The sequence below is a fragment of the Aptenodytes patagonicus genome, chromosome 2, assembly GCF_965638725.1.
Source record: "Aptenodytes patagonicus chromosome 2, bAptPat1.pri.cur, whole genome shotgun sequence".
Classification (NCBI taxonomy): domain Eukaryota; kingdom Metazoa; phylum Chordata; class Aves; order Sphenisciformes; family Spheniscidae; genus Aptenodytes; species Aptenodytes patagonicus.
The window spans coordinates 17,833,774-17,852,206 of NC_134950.1; the positions used below are offsets into that span (position 1 = coordinate 17,833,774).

Sequence of the window (18,433 nt, forward strand, 5' to 3'; positions counted from 1 at the left end):
ACTACTGTTACTAAACTCACTTTCTTGTCTGCTAACAAGGATTGAGATTGTACATAGAATCACAGAATGGTTTGGGTTGGAAGGGACCTTTGAAGATCATCTAGTCCACCCCTCTGCCATGGGCGGGACATCTTTCACTAGATCAGGTTGCGCAAAGCTCCATCCAACCTGACCTTGAACGCTTCCACAACTTGGAACACAACATTCTCCCTCTATATGAAGAAAAGCACAATCAGATTGTACTCAATCGCTCTAAATTGGAGAGATATGGATTTGATGGGTGGACTGTCCAGTAGATGAGGAATTGGTTGGATGGTCGCATCCAGAGAGTAGTGGTTAATGCCTCAAGGTCCAGATGGAGATCACTGACAAGTGGTGTCCTGCAGGGGTCCGTATTGGGACCGGTACTGTTTAATATCTTCATCAATGATACAGACAGTGAGATTGAGTGCACCCTCAGCAAGTTTGCAGATGACACCAAGTTGAGTGGTGTGGTTGACAAGCCTGAGGGATGGGATGCCATCCAGAGGGACCTGGACAAGCTGCAGAAGTGGGCCCATGTGAACCTCATGAGGTTCAACAGGGCCAAGTGCAGGGTCCTGCACCTGGGTCGGGGCAAGCCCTGATATCAATACAGGCTGGGGGACGAAGGGATTGAGAGCAGCCCTGCCGAGAAGGACTTGGCGGTACTGGTGGATGAAAAGCTGGACATGAGCCGACAATGTGCGCTTGCAGCCCTGGGCTGCAACAAAAGAAGCGTGACCAGCAGGTCGAGGGAGGTGATTCTGCCCCTCTGCTCTGCTCTGGTGAGACCCCACCTGGAGTACTGTGTCCAGCTCTGGAGCCCTCAGCACAAGAAAGACACGGACCTGTTGGAGTGGGTCCAGAAGAGGGTCACGAAGATGATCAGGGGGATGGAACACCTCTCCTATGAAGAAAGGCTGAGAGAGTTGGGGTTGTTCAGCCTAGAGAAGAGAAGGCTTTGGGGAGACCTTATTGCAGCCTATCAGTACTTAAAGGGGGCTTATAAGAAAGATGGGAACAAACTTTTAAGCAGGGTCTGTTGCAACAGGACAAAGGGTAATGGTTTTAAACTAAAGGGGGGTAGATTTAGACTAGATAGAAGGAAGAAATTTTTTACGCTGAAGGTGATGAAGCACTGGCACAGGTTTCCCAGAGAGGTGGTGGATGCCCCATCCCTGGGAACCTTCAAGGTCAGGTTGGAGGGGGCTCTGAGCAACCTGATCTAGTTGAAGATGTCCCTGCCCACGGCAGGGGGGTTGGACTAGATGACCTTTAAAGGTCCCTTCCGACCCGAACTATTCTATGATTCTATTGACAAATATTATGACATGAACAATTTCCTTATTTTTAACAGAAAACATAGCATGGTTCTCAAATATTAGTTAAAAGTGTCCTAACAGTTGTCTCACTGCTGCGTTCAGATTTAAACAATTTGCTTTGAATTACAGTTCTGACAAAAACAGAGTTGTTGGATCAACCTAATACCATAAATACCTTGTGCCTTTTGACTTTTCTGTCTCTCTGGAATGGGAAAGGATATCCCACAAACTTGAAATTACAGTTATCTTACTCCTATGTGTTGTAATTCAAACTGACCTATGCATCTTCAGAGTAGCAAATACCCATTTATTTGAGAATAAAATAAAAGGATAGACATGATCATGTGGACTAGAAGGTTTTCCACTTCTGCCTAGTTTATGTGTATCCAGCTGTTCTAAGACAAAGTGATGACACCTGAATTATTTGGGTACTTGTTCTGTATCACTATTGAATTAAACATAGTCATGAAGAATTTGTTCTACTTTGATCTGTGCCTGATTTGGCTTTCTGCACAATATTTGTTTTAGCTGTGTACAGAAAGAATAGTTAATCAATGTGTTTTTGTCATTTAATGTATAAATTTCATACAAAAAATATATATTTCAATAACCTGGATTTCACTCAAACAAGTGTAGTGAGGGAATTATAATAATGCTAATAAACAATAATAGCTCTTAAAATAGATACCATAGATTGCTTAAATATCTTTTCAAACCATTAGAAGTACAACATAGTTTTGCACAATACATTTTCTTATTCTGTGAAATTATAAACCAATTAATTTCCCAAGTTAAAATAACTGGGGAGCATTCTTATGATACTGGGTAAAATAAATTGCAAGCATATTGAAGTGATCCTGAAAATAAACATAAACCCAGAAAATTTAGTGTAACAATTAAATTTAAAATCAATCTAAATATGTTAAAAAGAGAGGAAATGCTGTTGTCTTTGCACTGTAATGACCACATATCAAGACTAAATAAAAAGGGAAGGAAATAATTGTAATAGTTTGTCAGTATTAATTTAAAATACCTGGTACCTCAATGCTAAAAATGTCTTCATTAAAATTATGTAAGTACTCCAAAATATGATAGTAAGTGAAAGTTAATTATTAATGCCTAATGTAACATTGCCACAAGTTTTTATGTTTGGGGTTTTTTTGTGTTTAAACTTAATTTCCAAAGCCCTTAATTATAAGATTTCTTTTTTGGAATAATAACAGTATTACTTGGAAACACTTTCTTATTTTTATTTTATTTTATTTTATTTTATTTTATTTTATTTTTAATCTTAATCTTAAACCCATTTAATTCCTTTGTCTTTCCTTGTAATTTTTTTTTTCCCCAGTTACTATTTTTCTAGTTGTTTATTAATGAAATAATTTTTTCTATTGTTTAGCTGGTAGATATAGCATAACTCTTCTTCCACTGTAATTTATACCATTGACTATGCTGTTTATTTTGGTAAATTAGTATTAGAGAAAAATTCTTTTTTTTCATCAATCTGTGTGAAAATGTGTGTATCTGCATGTATGTATATTTATATGTGTGCATGTATATATAAATATATACACATATGAACTTCTAGATTACATTTACTTTAATTTAATTTGCAAGTCTTAATGAGTTTCCGTGTTGGAGAAGTAAAAACAAATGTATTTCCTCCAAAAAAAAAAAATCAAGAAATATCCTTTAAAACATTATAATTATGGAATGTGCCATTAATATGATAATAACTCTCCATATTATTTAACATACTTTTGTTAAAGTATTGCAGCAATTTAGAAATATTCTTGTAGCCTTCAACCACTGTCATGAACATATATTTAGAACTAGACTTTAGATATAAATAAATGTTAACATTTTTGAACTAGGTTGCATTAACATTCCCATTATCATCGTTACTAAAAATATTTATGTTATCTATTAAAATATACCTTAACATTTTCTTTTACTTGCAGCTGAATGTGGAGCCTCCACGACAAATAATGAAGGAATCTTATTGTCTCCCAATTATCCTCTTAACTATGAAAACAACCATGAATGTATTTATAGCATTCAGGTACAAGCAGGGAAAGGAATCAATATTTCTGCCAGAACATTTCACTTAGCCCAAGGAGATGTTCTTAAGGTATGTAATCATGTAACTTAATTGTTATTTCTAAACTTGTAGTTCCTCATATCGTTGAAGTTTATCTGTCTGTGATAGTACAGTATCAGGTGAGTTTATATTAAGCATCTCTTAGAAAATATGTATCTAAACCAGTTCCATTTCTAAAAAGTTAAAAATTAGGCAACCTTAGATGTTTCCATAATCTGTTCCTTAAAACATATATTTTTATGACCACATATAATTAAAAAAGAGATTGAAACTGTAAACCAAATGTTGCCTCAATGTGTATTTGTATTCTATTCTTAGTGTTAAATATTCATCAGTTACATCTTTTGTAAATTCTGTTTTCTTCCTCAGTATCTTCATAACTTGAGCTGTGATCTAAACATAATAAACATTACACCCAGACGCTTATTTTAATACACCGTCTACATACTACATTTTGTACATGAGGTTTATGCTTTAAATGACTCTAATCTTGTGTGGTATGTAACATCTCCTGCAAAATGATAATCACAGCAATTACACGTGAAGAGAATTTTTGCATTAAACAAAGAAACAACAAAGGGAAAAATAGGATACTAGAACCTCCCAGAGTTTTATAGAGCAATTTCACCCTATAAATTCAGTAGCTTTTACTTTGGTTTGTTCACAGATTTTATTACTGTATTCCCTAAAATATACATTTCCAGATGCATATATTGCTTAGCCAACTACATATTTAAAGCTGATGATGATCAGGGTGAGTGTCTTTTAGCACATACCATCTAACTGTAGTAAGATATCCATAAAAGGGATTAAATAATTGTCTAGTTTTTCAGAATACTCAATTTAATTAAACTTGCCTCTTAGAAATCAAAGGAACAAGAGGTATCATACCAATCATGTTTGATTAAAAAAAAAAAAAGTTTTTCTACCATATTCTACCATGTAGTTATTCAAATGAGAAGGATTATGGAAAGATATATTTCTAAGAAACAACTACGATTCAGACTAGGTTTTATCTCACCTAATTTTAGCCATCTGAGCATTAGGTTAGGATTTCTGTCATTAGTTGTCAGACATAGGCACTTCCAAAAAGGGGTTCATTACACTAAGGCATAAGCAGACCTAAACAACCAATGTAAGATGAAAACAAGCACCAAGAAGAAAAAAAATAAGTAAATAAAATGGTTTTAAATAAAAATAAGTATTATGATCTTCTTAAAACAAAACACAAGCAAAACAAAATAATACAAAGACTACTAGATACCCAGAACACACAGGTATGTTTATTTTATTTTGGCCTCTCTGCTTACTTCAGGACCAAGTAGATATCTTTTAATTTTTACATTAATTAATACAGAAAAAAATAATTTGAAAGATGTTTAGTATTTAGTAACATATAAATAACATGGAAAAAAACAAACAAAAAATCCCAGTTATTCAAGTTACCATTAGAACATCCAGATGATGTATGCAGGTATGTCATTTTAACAGTTTTGGAATTTCTTAATGAAGTACAAAAATCAGTGAAGTTATGGTAAGATCTTTAAATTAACCAACGTTAGCATAAGATTTGAAGTCAGGTCTTACATTTGAACTTGAATCCTGTCATGCTTTAACCCCAGTGGGCAACCAAGCACCACACAGCTGCTCACTCACTCTACCCCGGCTGGATGGGGGAGAATCAGAAGGGTAAAACTTGTGGGTTGAGATAAAGACAGTTTAATAGGTAAAGCAAAACCCACGCATGCAAGTAAAGCAAAACAAGGAATTCATTCACTCCTTCCCATCGGCAGGCAGGTGTTCAGCCATCTCCAGGAAAGCAGGGCTCCATCACGTGTAACGGTTACTTGAGAAGACAAACACCGTAACTCCAAACGTCATCCCCCCCTTCCTTCTTCTTCCCCCAGCTTTATATGCTGAGCATGATGTCATATGGTATGGGATATCCCTTTGGTCAGTTGGGGTCAGCTGTCTCAGCTGTGTCCCCTCCCAACTTCTTGTGCACGCCCAGCCTACTCGCTGGTGGGGTGGTGTGAGAAGCAGAAAAGGCCTTGACTCTGTGTAAGCACTGCTCAGCAATAATGAAAACATCCCTGTGTTATCTACACTGTTTTCAGCCAAAATCCAAAACATAGCCCCATACTAGCTACTATGAAGAAAATAAACTCTATCCCAGCCACAACCAGCACAATCCTTATCCACCCAAATCACTATCCTAATATTTCTGTCCACATTTTTATGCCCATCCAATAAAAGTATACGGCTGCATTTTCCTCAAGACTTTTTAGGTTGAAACCATTCAACTCTACTATCTTAGTGTAAAAGTCATAGCACTGTAGGGAGGGAGCTACAGTTATATACAGTTATATAAATATAAACTTTTATATAAATATAAATTAATATGACTATAAAGCAATTAAATTTTTTTCTTCTTTTTTTCCTTCCTTAATCATTTAATGCACATACAATTTTGAAAAGATCTATGCACTTAAGATTTCTCAAGTGCCATTCCAACCATGTGCACTACAGATGTTTAACTAGAAAACGTTAACTCAGAGGCTTATAAAATAAAATTGTACTTTAATATTGCCACTCAATTAATGTGAACTTAAGAGTAATGCTGAATTAATTATAAATGGAGGGAGGCTACCACTCAGCTGTAAATGTCAGTGGCAGAAATGTTTGCTGTTTTGCAAGTGTGTTAGATGAAAGTAATATCTAGTAATTAGAGTGTTTGTTTTTTAAGTCAGCAGCCCTGAATTATAATACCGAGCTGAAGTTCCTCCCAATCTATTAAAAAAAAAACCTACAAGAAATATTCTTTATTATGATTATCACTTTTTTCAGCCTATCTGACATTATAGCAAGGCAGAGGCACTCATCCCTTAATATTGTGGGAAGGAATGATATCTGTGGAGACCATCATGACTCTTCTTGCCTCATCTCTCAGATGAAGCTCTTAAAAATTATCTTAATCCCATCAGACTCTTTTTTCATGTGTGTGTTTGATAAAGGAGTCTTGTTTCAGGAAATACGAAACAGCAGTCACACATTCCGAAACTTTTCTCATGGAACCAGTTCTGAAGTTGTCTGTTGATCCCTATTATTACTGATTACTCCTCATCTCCAGGAGCTGAAAAAGAATCAGTGGAAGATTTGGTGTGTGACTGACTGGGGAGTGTGCCTAGTATTTAGCATTAATATCTTCAAGATCAGGAAAATAGTCTTGGTTATCCATATTTTTTTCCTATATTGTCTTAGACTGATTTATGTTAATCCCAGTAAAACATCTTTGAAGATGTTTGCAGGAACTTTCTTTTATTTTTCTAGAACTGATAACTAAAATGAAAAAAGGGAAAATACTGCCTAATTTGCCTATTTTGCTGACTGTGGAGAATACACTTTTTGCTACAGGAGTATGACATTAGGTTTATACTTTAGTTTTAAGTGAATCAATAATACTCAACAAATGCTGTAAACTCATCTAATTTATATCACTACTTTGTAAATGTATATAAACATTAATGCCTTGACCAAACTCTAAGAAATCTCTGAGGTAAGCAAAGAATAATGAAGTATTCTGGAATGAAAAATGACAATGGAAGGAAGTTAAAGTAAAAAAAAAAAAATCATCGTGTCTTACAGCAAAAAGCTGAGTGACGTACACTGAACACACAGTTGCCTTTTAACAATGAACTAGGGAGGGTAAGGAATTCACCATTTGGAAACCAAGATATTTAAACAACAGCTTCCAGAAGGGGCTTCCTTTCCCCAAACACAAATGAAGCAACCCCACAATATTTTACAGTTAAAGCTCAGTCTTTTAGCTTCAGGCTTTGGTTAAGAAACAGATAATGCATCTCTGTTTTTCAGAACAGATAGATGAAAATGTTGGCAAAAAAGTTAATCATGTACTTTGTGTTACTTTTTCTATCAGCTAATATTTTAGATTACTAGAGCTATGCAGATAAAATTCCATTCAAAGTCTGAATAGACTGAATATTCTACTAAACTTTTGATAGGCTGTTTAATCAAGTCATGGGGTCTGCTGCTTACCACATGAATTAAGTGACCATGGATCAAATTTATACCTGACAAGCACTGTGATTGAAACAATGAAACAGTTGGACTGGGAATACAGCATTATAGGGAAACAGCATATTTAACACAAATAAATCACCACCCTTATTTATTCTTCCCATTTATTAATTCTGAACTGGTAGAGAACAGAGGTTTCAGAACACATAATTTGTTTTTCATTTGTTTCATTTAGTATGTGATTCTCTTTTTCTTTTATTGATGTAACTGCTCTGGCTACTTACGTTAATGTTGTAGGTGTTTTTTTTGTTTGGCTGGTTGGTTTTCATTGGAAACTGTAAGAAATATATAAGTCTCTCTACTTTTTTGTGTGTAGGGCTATAACCTGCTCTTGATAGTGCCACATCTTGTTTTAATATTCATGAAAGTTTCATGAAGGCATATGAAGTATTTAAGATCTGTATAGTCACTATACGCCAATCAATTTAATATTAATCTCAGAAACTGTATAACAATTCTTTCCTTCTTTGTAATTGTACTGATAACTGAGTTTGTGTGCTATGTTTCCAGAATTCAAAATTTTTAGAGTAAACTGCCTATGTGAGAGGCAGGGAAAATGAATACATGGTTTCCGAAGTATGAGAACATTTCTTCCTGCTTTTTTTCCCCGCTTTTATCTCCATCCACCAGTTTTGCTTGTAAAGTCTGTAGTCTCTGATAGTTGTAAACAAACCATTTAGATTTGCAGGGAAAGGAACAGAGTTGCCATTCTCCTACTTGCCTGAATAGTCCATTGTTAGTGGTGAACACTTTATTTGTGTGGAAATCAGTTGAATGTAGAAAGTATTCTTTTATGTTAAAGATCTGTTAATATACTTTTCTAATTTACTGGGGGAAAGGCATCTTTTATTAAAATTGAAGCTTGAACAAAGATAATATGATTGTTTTCTTTATTTTCAGTAGATTTCAACATAAATAAAAATGTACCTATGCATGGTACTAATCAATGAGTAGTTTTCTGTTAATGTTAAAAAAACCAAACCCCTGCCCCAAAAAAATCTGCAGGCAGATTCCATAAATGAACCTAAAACAAAAGAGGAAGGAACGCCAAGTATGAAAAGGACTGAGATGGAAAGAGAACATCAGTTGTTTGTGGGGATTTGTTTTCCTTTTATAGTAGGTTATGTGCTTGGCAATATGTAGAGTGAGAGCTGATGTGCCGGATGAGATTGCACCTATGTGGAAAAAAAATGGCTTTAAGAATTATTTTTGATACTGTAATGGAGCAATCTTTCTTTTTCCGTCTATTAAAACACTGAGTGCAGCAACAGGCAGGTAACAGTGTGCCAGTAAACCAAATAGAAGAACTGGCATTAAGGGTCCCCTTCCCCTGTGCCTGGCTCAGCACTGTTTGTGCTCCTGCAAAATACGGAGGATTCAGTTTTACTGCATTTGTTTGCTGTCTCACCTGTGGGCCAGCTTTGAAATGTGTGCACATGATTCAGTTTTTGAGGGTTTTTGTACAAAGACTTTGAAGGGAGGTAACGTTTGGGGCTTTTTGCTAATTTGTTTCTTAAGAATCTCCACACTTGCTATCATAATCCTTTTAGCAATATCATCCTAAAAACATGAGTGAGAAATAGGTAATAAATGTAGGCAACAAAAAAACCACCCAAACATATGGGCCCTTTGCTGTCTTTATACTAGTGCTTCTTTTTGCAAGTGATATAAATGATATATTTGACAGGGTGTTGACAGCCTCAGCTCTGAGCTGCTGATTTTACATTATTTCTTCTCTTTATAAAGGCACAGATCTTCATATCCATATGCCTTTTATGTTTCAATGGCAAATCTGAAAAATAGTTTGATTATAATGCACAAATTTAATACATTCACTTTATACTATTCCCTTGCTAAGATTTTATGGAGTTAAATAAGTTAGCAGAAAAAAGGCCATTAATTTCCATTTAAAATTTGTTGATAATGGAGCCCCTTGAAAGCTTAGGAAGTTTTATTTATTCTCTAACTGTAAATGCAAACATAACCCCTCCTCCCCAAATTAAACATTACATCTATCCGTTCAAATCATATTTATGTAAACAGTGTTCACTATTAGCATCCTTCCCTATAACATTTCAAAATATCATTGTGATATGAAGAACATTAATGCAATTTTCTGTGCCTTTGCTCCTCTTTATGAATTAATCATTTAACAGATCAGGCCTTTAAATAGCTGATAAAGATGGACCTCTGTTTTCTTAATAGCTTGTCACTGGCATATTCAGGCATTATACAGTCATGAATCAATTATCTTTGCTTTAATGCTACAGGATGACTTTGAGGAAAATGCATCCAACCAAATAATATTCTCATAATGATTATTCTTAGCCATACATTTAAGACCCAAGCGACGTAAATCCAGATGTACTGGCAAGACCTTAATAAAGAATATTACTATATTAAAAATAAAATTATAGTGCTACCTTAATTCACATATAATCTTGTCTTCTGGATCAAATTCTGAAGCTGAATTATTAAGTAATTCAAAATCTTTAGCAAAACTCCCACCTATTTTAGGAAGATTAGAAAGAAAATGCTGGTTCTGCAAATCTCACAAGAGAATGTAGGCTGTTACCACTCTCTTTGCAATTTAAATACGTTAAAGAAAAATAAAGATAGATTTGGAATAGAATTAATAGCTGTATCATTTAAATTACATCTAGAAATTTCTATGCCCATTAACTTGAATGAAGCACAAAAAAGACGTGACTTAAGTTGAGAATTATACTACAAAATATGCATCCATTTATTGTCCTAAGGGAGACCCCGCTATCTCAAGAAGAGGAGTATATAGAATCATAGAATCATTAAGGTTGGAAAAGACCTCTAAGATCATTGAGTCCAACCGTCATATGCTACTTTGAATATTTGAAAGTCAGCAACAAAAAGAAAAAAAAAAAATTCAATTTCATGTTCAAGTGAATCACATCCCTCCCTCATCCAAATGCAGTTCTACTCAAAGAATCATAGAGTTTCAGAAGTGTTAGGGTACTTTAAATTTTGTTCCTTCATAGAAATGATAGAGGCTTAGAAGTATTATACAGTGGGACAGCTAGTTAGCCCATAAAGTAGAATTAGTTTCAGCTCTAGAGAGATGACAATGTGCCAATGTGAAAGGTTTAATAGGGTAGGTCAGTTAACAAAGCTGGCAATAAAGTATGTGTGGGGAAATTCTAACATGAAGAAAATTTGTGTCATGAAGTGGCTTATGGGAAGTTCTGGTGAGACATTGAGAATAGTTGGTATAACTTATTAATAGCTTCCTTTGGTTAATTATTAGTGATACACACATAGCAGGAAATGGATTACTCTTATGTAGCGATTAAAAATAAAATAAATCCTGAATCCTTGGGTGTATTAGTTATAAGTAGCTTGGAGAGATTAGGAGAAAGAACATCAAGTTCAAGCTGGGTTTTCTTTAAGTCTGTCATGATGTAAATATCTCTGTAGGATAGCAGTAATTCTCCTGGAATGGACTTTTTTCTTTCAGTTACTGAAACAAACTAAGTCAATTTCAGAACTAATTTCCTGTTGTTTTTTTTCTGGCTTGATTACTGATCTCAGTATAGTTTTAAAGAAGTTTTAAATAAAATTAAGACACCATTTTAATATTATTATATTTTAAAAATATAATATATATTTTAAAATTACTTTTTAGTTGATAAGCATTAACTGTACCTTTTTTTTTTGCTTTAATTTCTTACTTTTACTCTGTTTAAGGACATTGGCATTGAAATGTGAAGTTTGCTTGGAATTTATTTGCTTCTTTCAGTAAAAAAACAAGGAATGATACCAAGTCATTTTGCTGTGCTTCTTAAACTGCCATACAATTATTTGTTCATTAGAGGTGGCTAGAAATGGCTTATTTGTTTTATTTCAGCATATCATTAAATGTAAGGTCTTTGTTATTACTGGAGACATGAGGATTTCTGCAAAATAGGATTTACGTGTATAAGTCATTCTCACAAATGTGGAGCAGGCATCATAATATTTCACATTCACTTTGTTGCCTTACTACTATTGCTGGTGTATTTTTTTTTTTTTTCATTTCATTGTGGTATAGATCCCTGTTTACAAATTCAAGCTTTAATTACATTTCAAATTAATACAATTAGATTTTATTTAGAACTGGAGACAATTCCCTATTTTTTCTGCTAAAGCTTTAGAATTTCCCTATATTGCAATTTGAAAATTATTCAGAGGTCAATTTACTGATTTGCAAGTGAAATTTTTCTTAAAACTAATTTATGAAAGTTTAATTATTATAGAAGTCACTAAATAAATCCTACAGGACATAGTGGTTGGGTTAGCAATTATTGTTAAGTTATAGTTCAACTATTTTTAGGAATGATAGGAATGCAACAACCTGTGATGTTTTAAAGCAACCAAGCTTGTAAGGAAATTTGCTGAGAACTATTAAAAGATTGTTTTATATATTTAGTAGTCTGATAGAAGTTTCTGTTTCAAATATGAAAAAGAACAACTCTGAAAGAAAAATAAATAATAAAAATGCTGTATTCCAATTTACATATAGATTAAATTACTCTTTCAACTTACAGAAGCAGTTGTTCGATTTATTTTATTTCCTACTCCTCTTTTACTTTATAGATATAGTTGAACCTCTCTTTACATAGAAAAAAAATCCAGAGGTTTATTTCACAAGCCAAAGTTGGGGAGATGTGAGCTTTTCTATCATGCCACCCCAGTGACTTGAGGCAGAGACAGCTACACAAAATAGGTATTTGCTGATAGGTTGTGACCAGCATTTCAATGCTGGCAGTGAAAGAGAAAACACAGATGTTTAAAAACACTGAGCTGATATGGCACCTCTGCCCATTTCTATTGTTATGCAAAAAAGGAACTGACATATTTTAAATTGTGCCTTTGAAAAATCACCACAATTAAGTCAACTTAACTCAAGAGAGGCAAACAGCATATCCAAATAGTACTTTGGGTTGACTGGCAATAGATCTCCCTTGGCAGAGCTGTCCTCCCTCTTAATGGAGATGTACAGAATTATTTTGTAAATCAAATATCTCATTTTTTTTCTTCATAACTGTAAAACTCACATTTGTTTTACAGATCTATGATGGCAAAGACAACACTGCTCACCTGCTGGGTGCGTATACTGGGGCATCATTAAGAGGCCTGACGCTAAGTAGTACTTCAAATCATTTGTGGTTGGAATTTAACTCAGACATGGAGGGCACTGATGAAGGTTTTCAGCTTGTGTATACCAGTAAGTATTTGAGAAAACATTAGTAATAAATTTATGATTTTAAAAAATTCTTTTCTCATAAGATGAAAATGCAGTCAAAAGACAAATAATGATAAAATCAACATCAAATCACTCATCACTCATCAAAATAATGTTTCAAAATTGTACTTCAAAAAACCCAAAACATGCAGCATACTGAAACCTTGCTTTGACAGTACTTTGTGTAGTTTGATACTTAAACCACTGTCTTTTTTCTAGTGGGTTATTCTGAAGTTTTTTTTCAGTCTCGGAAAGGATAAGAAAAAACAGGATAGTTTTCAGTTAATTGTATAAGCACATAAAAATATCTAAGCATGTGAGTAGTTTTAAATGTGTAACCAAACCCCATTGTTTCATAAATATAATTCATAAGTAAAAGACATTCTCCATCTTAAGACTCATATCTGATACTAACTGCATTAGACTAGCAATTTCTGAGTTTGAATTATTGTTTAGAATAATCCAATTTGGAACCAAAATGATAAAGAAAGATTCCTAACAAAAACTTCTTACCTATATGTAGACTGACAAAATTAAACAATAAAGATTAGAAGAGGAAAAATCTTTTCAGATCTCTGGCTTAGAGGGTGGACAGGAAACAGTGATATACATCTATTTTATCAAGTGGCAACTTCTGAAAATGTATGTGATTGTTACATGTGTCTATTGACACATAGTGTATATGACTTCATTAGTGTATAATTATTTCATCATCGCTGAATTATTATATAAAACTGAATTTTTAGCAAGCAGAACAGTGTTATAAGCTGCAATGCAGCTGCCAACCTTTTTTCTCCCTGTGCTTAAATCATTCATTTTCACCTGTTCAAAAATTTTTTTTTACGTTTTAAAAACTCTCCATCATGTTTTTAAAACTAATTCTAATAAAACTAATGTAAGTCTAGCAGAATGAAAGGAAAATGTTTCAGGATACTACGAGAGTATGTAATTATTTTTCAGGTGAAGGTTGCATAATTATACCACATAATAGCCTGTGATAGCATTGGACTGTACCATATGATTAAAGATAGGCCTTCCAGTGCTGTGTTACTGTGTGTATGTCAAGATATTTCATTTTTCTTATTTATATAGGTACGTCCAAGCCCAGCACTTGAACCTTATCATTAACATTTCATGTCTTTGGAGACAGGCATTCTCATAGAATACACTTTCCTAGCCTGAATCGTTATTAGCCTGAACAGTGCTGAATCTTCTTTTGTAGATATTTGTAGAATTGGAAGAGAAAGAGTGAGAAAAACTCATGGGTAAAAATAAAGACAGGGAGGAAAGCAAAAAAGAAAAACCAAGAGATGCAAAGGCAGTCACTCATCACCTCCCACAAGCAGACCAGTGCCCAGCCAGTCTCTGACCAATGGCCCCTTTGGAAAGACTGTCCCCCAGTTTTATTGCTCAGCATGACATTATATGGCATGGAATATCTATTTGGTCAGCTGGGGTCAGCTGTCCCAGCTGTGTCCCCTTCCAGCCTCTTGCCCACCTCCAGCCTACTTGCTGCGGGGGCAGAGTGAGAAACAGAGAAGGACTTGATGCTGTGCAAGTACTGCTCAGCAATAGCAGAAACATTGGTGTGTTATCAACACTGGTTTAGTCAGTCTAAAACATAGTACCATATGGGCTGCTATGAAGGTAATTAACTCCATCCCAGCCAGACTCTCCTTTACACTCCTTTACACTCTCCTTTACACTCTCCCTTCAGATTTATACACATGGATAAGATCCCCCCCCAAGCCCTCTCTTCTCCAGGCTGAACAGTCCCACCTCTCTCAACCTTTACCCATAGGAGAGTTGGTCCCACCCCTTAATCATCTTAGTGGCCCTTCGCTGGACTCTCTTCATTAGCTCCACATCTCTCTTGTACTGGGGAGCCCAGAACTGGACACCATACTCCAGATGTGGCCTCAACAATGCTTAGGGTAGAGGGGAGGAATCACCTCTGTCGACCTGCTGGCCACATGCCTCCTAATGCAGCCCAGGATAGCCGCCTTTGCTGCAAGGGCACATTGCTGGCTCACATTTAGCTTGGCGCCCACCAGGATCCCCAGGTCCTTTTCTGCAAAGGTGCTTTCCAGCTGGCTGGCATCCAGCATATATTGCTGTATGGGTTTGCTCCTCCCCAGGTGCAGGACTTCGCGCTTCTCCTTGTTGAACTTCCTGAGGTTCGTGTCAACCCATTTCTCCAGCCTGTCAAGGTTGCTCTGGATGGCAGCATGATCCTCTGGTGTACTAGCCACTCCTCCCACTTTGGTGTTATCAGCGAACTTGCTGAGGGTACACTCTGCCCCATCATCCAGATCATTAATGAAGATGTTGAACAAGATTGGACCCAGTATTGACCCCTAGGGCACACTGCTAGTTACTGGCCTCTAACTAGACTTTGTGCCACTGATCATCACCCATTGCATGTCCCATTTTGGGAAAGACAGTTAATATTTGTTTTTCATATATATAAACAATGAAAACTTCCAAAAGTACCACGGGCTTACCCTGATGCTTTTAAGCAGTAAACAAAATCCCCACAAGCTGTAATGAAACATTCTGTGTCTTCAGGGACACATTGTGAGCATTCATGCTCCTTCAGTTGTCTAAAATAGCCAACTGTTGCCATTCTAGATCCCTTCACTATGCCCTTAGCTACCAAGTGCTTCTCCAAAAGGATACAGTTTTCCCTTTGGTCCTGTTGCCAGAACTGCCAGCACTGTGTGGATAGCTGAAATACACTTAAGGCAGCAAAAATGCTGCTAGTACCTACGCTTAGGCAATGGAGTTATATGTTCACCCTCAAGAGGGAAGTGATCAGTTGAAAAGACTACTTTGGTGCTGTGTCTATAAGCAGGCTGTCCAGAGATGAGGACATCTCAGGGATCAAGGAACATTTTAACTTCTTCTCACAGTGTGATCAACAATTTTCTTAGAAGACAGGAAATTCGAACTGGTCAATAAGTATCCAGACTGGCAATATAAAAAAAAGTTCTTCATTTGGGACTCACATTAGCCTCTTTTAGAGCTTCTGCAGTGCAGTCTATACTGGGAAACAATAGTTTAGCTAGGAATGAGAAAAGTTCATCTCGGAGGTTGTGGAAGCTCTTCAGGAGGTGAGCCATTTTCAGTGAGGCATTAAATGAGCTGAAGGAAGAACTGGGAAGATGCAGCATTTGACCTATTTTATTTTTCCTTATGTGATCAAACAGCCTTATCCACCTGAAGCATTTTGTCTGTAAAATAGAATAATGAATATTTTTTCAATCAATAGTAATGATTCAGTACCTGAGGAGAGATGTAAAAGGCTTCCAACTGTTGACCAGATGGACAAATACTGTGTAAATTACTTCACTGAACAATGCAGACATGAAAAACCCTTCATTTGCTCCCATGTCACCTACATATAGGAACATCAATCTGACACAAAGTGCCTTTTTTACCTATAAACAGTTTGAGCTGCATGATACTGATAAAATACATTTGATTTTGAACAAAGTGAGGTTTTGAGCTGCTTCTCAGTTAATAAAAGAAAACCTTATTTGGAATAGAAAATCTTTCTCCCAAATTACAGTTTATGTTTCCCCAAATGTTAATATGCTTCCCTGTTTCTGTATAATGCATAAGTCATTTTGTTTTCTTCTTGCTCCACATCTCTTAATTTTCCAAAATTTCCAAATTGTTTTGCTTGAATTCTCTAGATCATTATTATCATTGCTTCCTGCATGTAGTTTTTAAATTTACAAACTACTGAACGCAGGATTAGGGTAGGGATTGATGAATATAACAGTATTTCTTTGGTGCCATAGATGCTATTGTGCCATTAGTGTTACTGTGCACAATAACAAACAAATCTGCTGTGCAATTTTGTTTATGAGCCTTTAAATGTCTATTCACAAACTACATTGTCATCAAAGTAAATGGACAGTCACTTTAACTGCCATTTTAAAATTTCTCATATCATTTTAGAACTGATTGATAATGAATTTCCTTCTCAGTCTTTAATTGGACTCTTACGAAAAACGTTATGACACAGTTTGGTTTGCATGCTCTAAGTGAGGGGTATAGACAGTTATCCTACTTAGACTGTTTAAAAACAGAGAAGAAACCTTAAATATATTGTTACATGAAGTCTGAAAATGTTTGATTTCCATTGGAAAACAGAAAATCTTTATTTCATTAATTTATTTATCTGTTTGATTTTGTAACTACAATGTTTTATTCCCACCACAGGTTTTGAGCTTTCACATTGTGAGGACCCTGGTGTGCCACAGTTTGGATATAAAATCAGTGACCAAGGCCATTTTGCTGGAAGCACTATAATTTATGGATGCAATCCAGGTTATACACTCCATGGAAGTAGCCTTCTAAAGTGTATGACTGGGGAAAGAAGGGCATGGGACTATCCTCTGCCATCATGTATTGGTATTAGATTATTTATTTTTTTATTTTTTTTATTTACTTAAACTATTATCTGAATATAAGAAAGAAAAAATTGTAAGGATTGTTAGATCTATGTGAAATCTGATCTGTATGTATACAGATCTATTTACACATACATTTACAGATCTGACTGCATAAATCTCATCTAATCTGCGAGTGGTGTTGCCTTTTTTAAGTTTAAAAACGATAGTAATTATTAAACATTCATGCATACTGAAATTCCTAATACGTGAAAATCTAGTTATAGTCAGCAAATAGTCAACATAAAAAGACAGCTTGATCAGAAAGCCAGGACCATATATGTTTTATGAGGGGTTGTAAAACTAGTAGTTTGGTTTTTTTTTTCTAATTGTATCTAAATAACATTAAGCTAGAAAACTTTTCATATATTTGCATATAAATACTATAAAATAAATTAAAAGAAAAACTTAAAGATATGAAGAAATACAGAGTTATACTGTATTTTTGTCACTTGGCTTCTGTTATGTTGCTGTGATGAATAACAATATTATACACTTTATTACAGTATTACAATAACTTTATAAGTTGTGCAGGTACCTACAGGCTCAATTTCTTCCATAGGAGAGCAAAAAGAAGACAAGACACAAATATTCTAGTATTTTTTTTTCCTTTTTCATCTCCTCTTAAAGGAAATGGGGATTGAGTGAGTAGAGGAAGCAAGGGGTGAAATGCACTTTGTGCCTAGATTTAAGTTTGACAGAAAACAATGTACTTTGGCATAACTTTATCAAGACATAAAGCCCATTTAGGAAAAAAATGCAACAAATAAGAACTGAACAGCTCTCTTGGAGTAATAATTAGGGAATAAATGCTTAAATCCCAATTTCTGATAAGCCTTAACTAACTTCTATGTCATTTAGGATATATGAAACTGAAGAATTAGATGGAAAACATGGCATTGGAACGTGCAAGTAGCAAATAGGAGCTGTACAAAGAACATATGATGGAATTTGAAACAAAAAGATCGAATAAAATGTGAAGGTGCCAGAAAGTTGAGATTAAAAGTTTGAACAACAAATTACATTTTCAGTCCCATAATAAGTATTAAAAATCATAGGATGTATCACTGTAGTAGCACTCAGATATATATATATGAGTGACTTCTTCCTTAGTTTTAAAACAGACCAAGGTAAATTTGTCTAAAGTTATTCCTTCATTTTTTATTGATTATGT

At 34.9% G+C, this 18,433-nt stretch overlaps 1 protein-coding gene across 1 annotated transcript in view; it reads left to right on the forward strand.

Moving 5' to 3' along the window:
* Nucleotides 1–18,433, forward strand: part of CSMD3 (CUB and Sushi multiple domains 3) — an 823,344-nt gene that overhangs the window by 506,124 nt on the left and 298,787 nt on the right. The window contains exons 23-25 of the mRNA XM_076329214.1: nucleotides 3,305–3,474; nucleotides 12,625–12,781; nucleotides 17,030–17,221. Coding sequence (XP_076185329.1) covers nucleotides 3,305–3,474; nucleotides 12,625–12,781; nucleotides 17,030–17,221 — 519 coding nt within the window. The remainder of the gene's footprint in view (nucleotides 1–3,304; nucleotides 3,475–12,624; nucleotides 12,782–17,029; nucleotides 17,222–18,433) is intronic.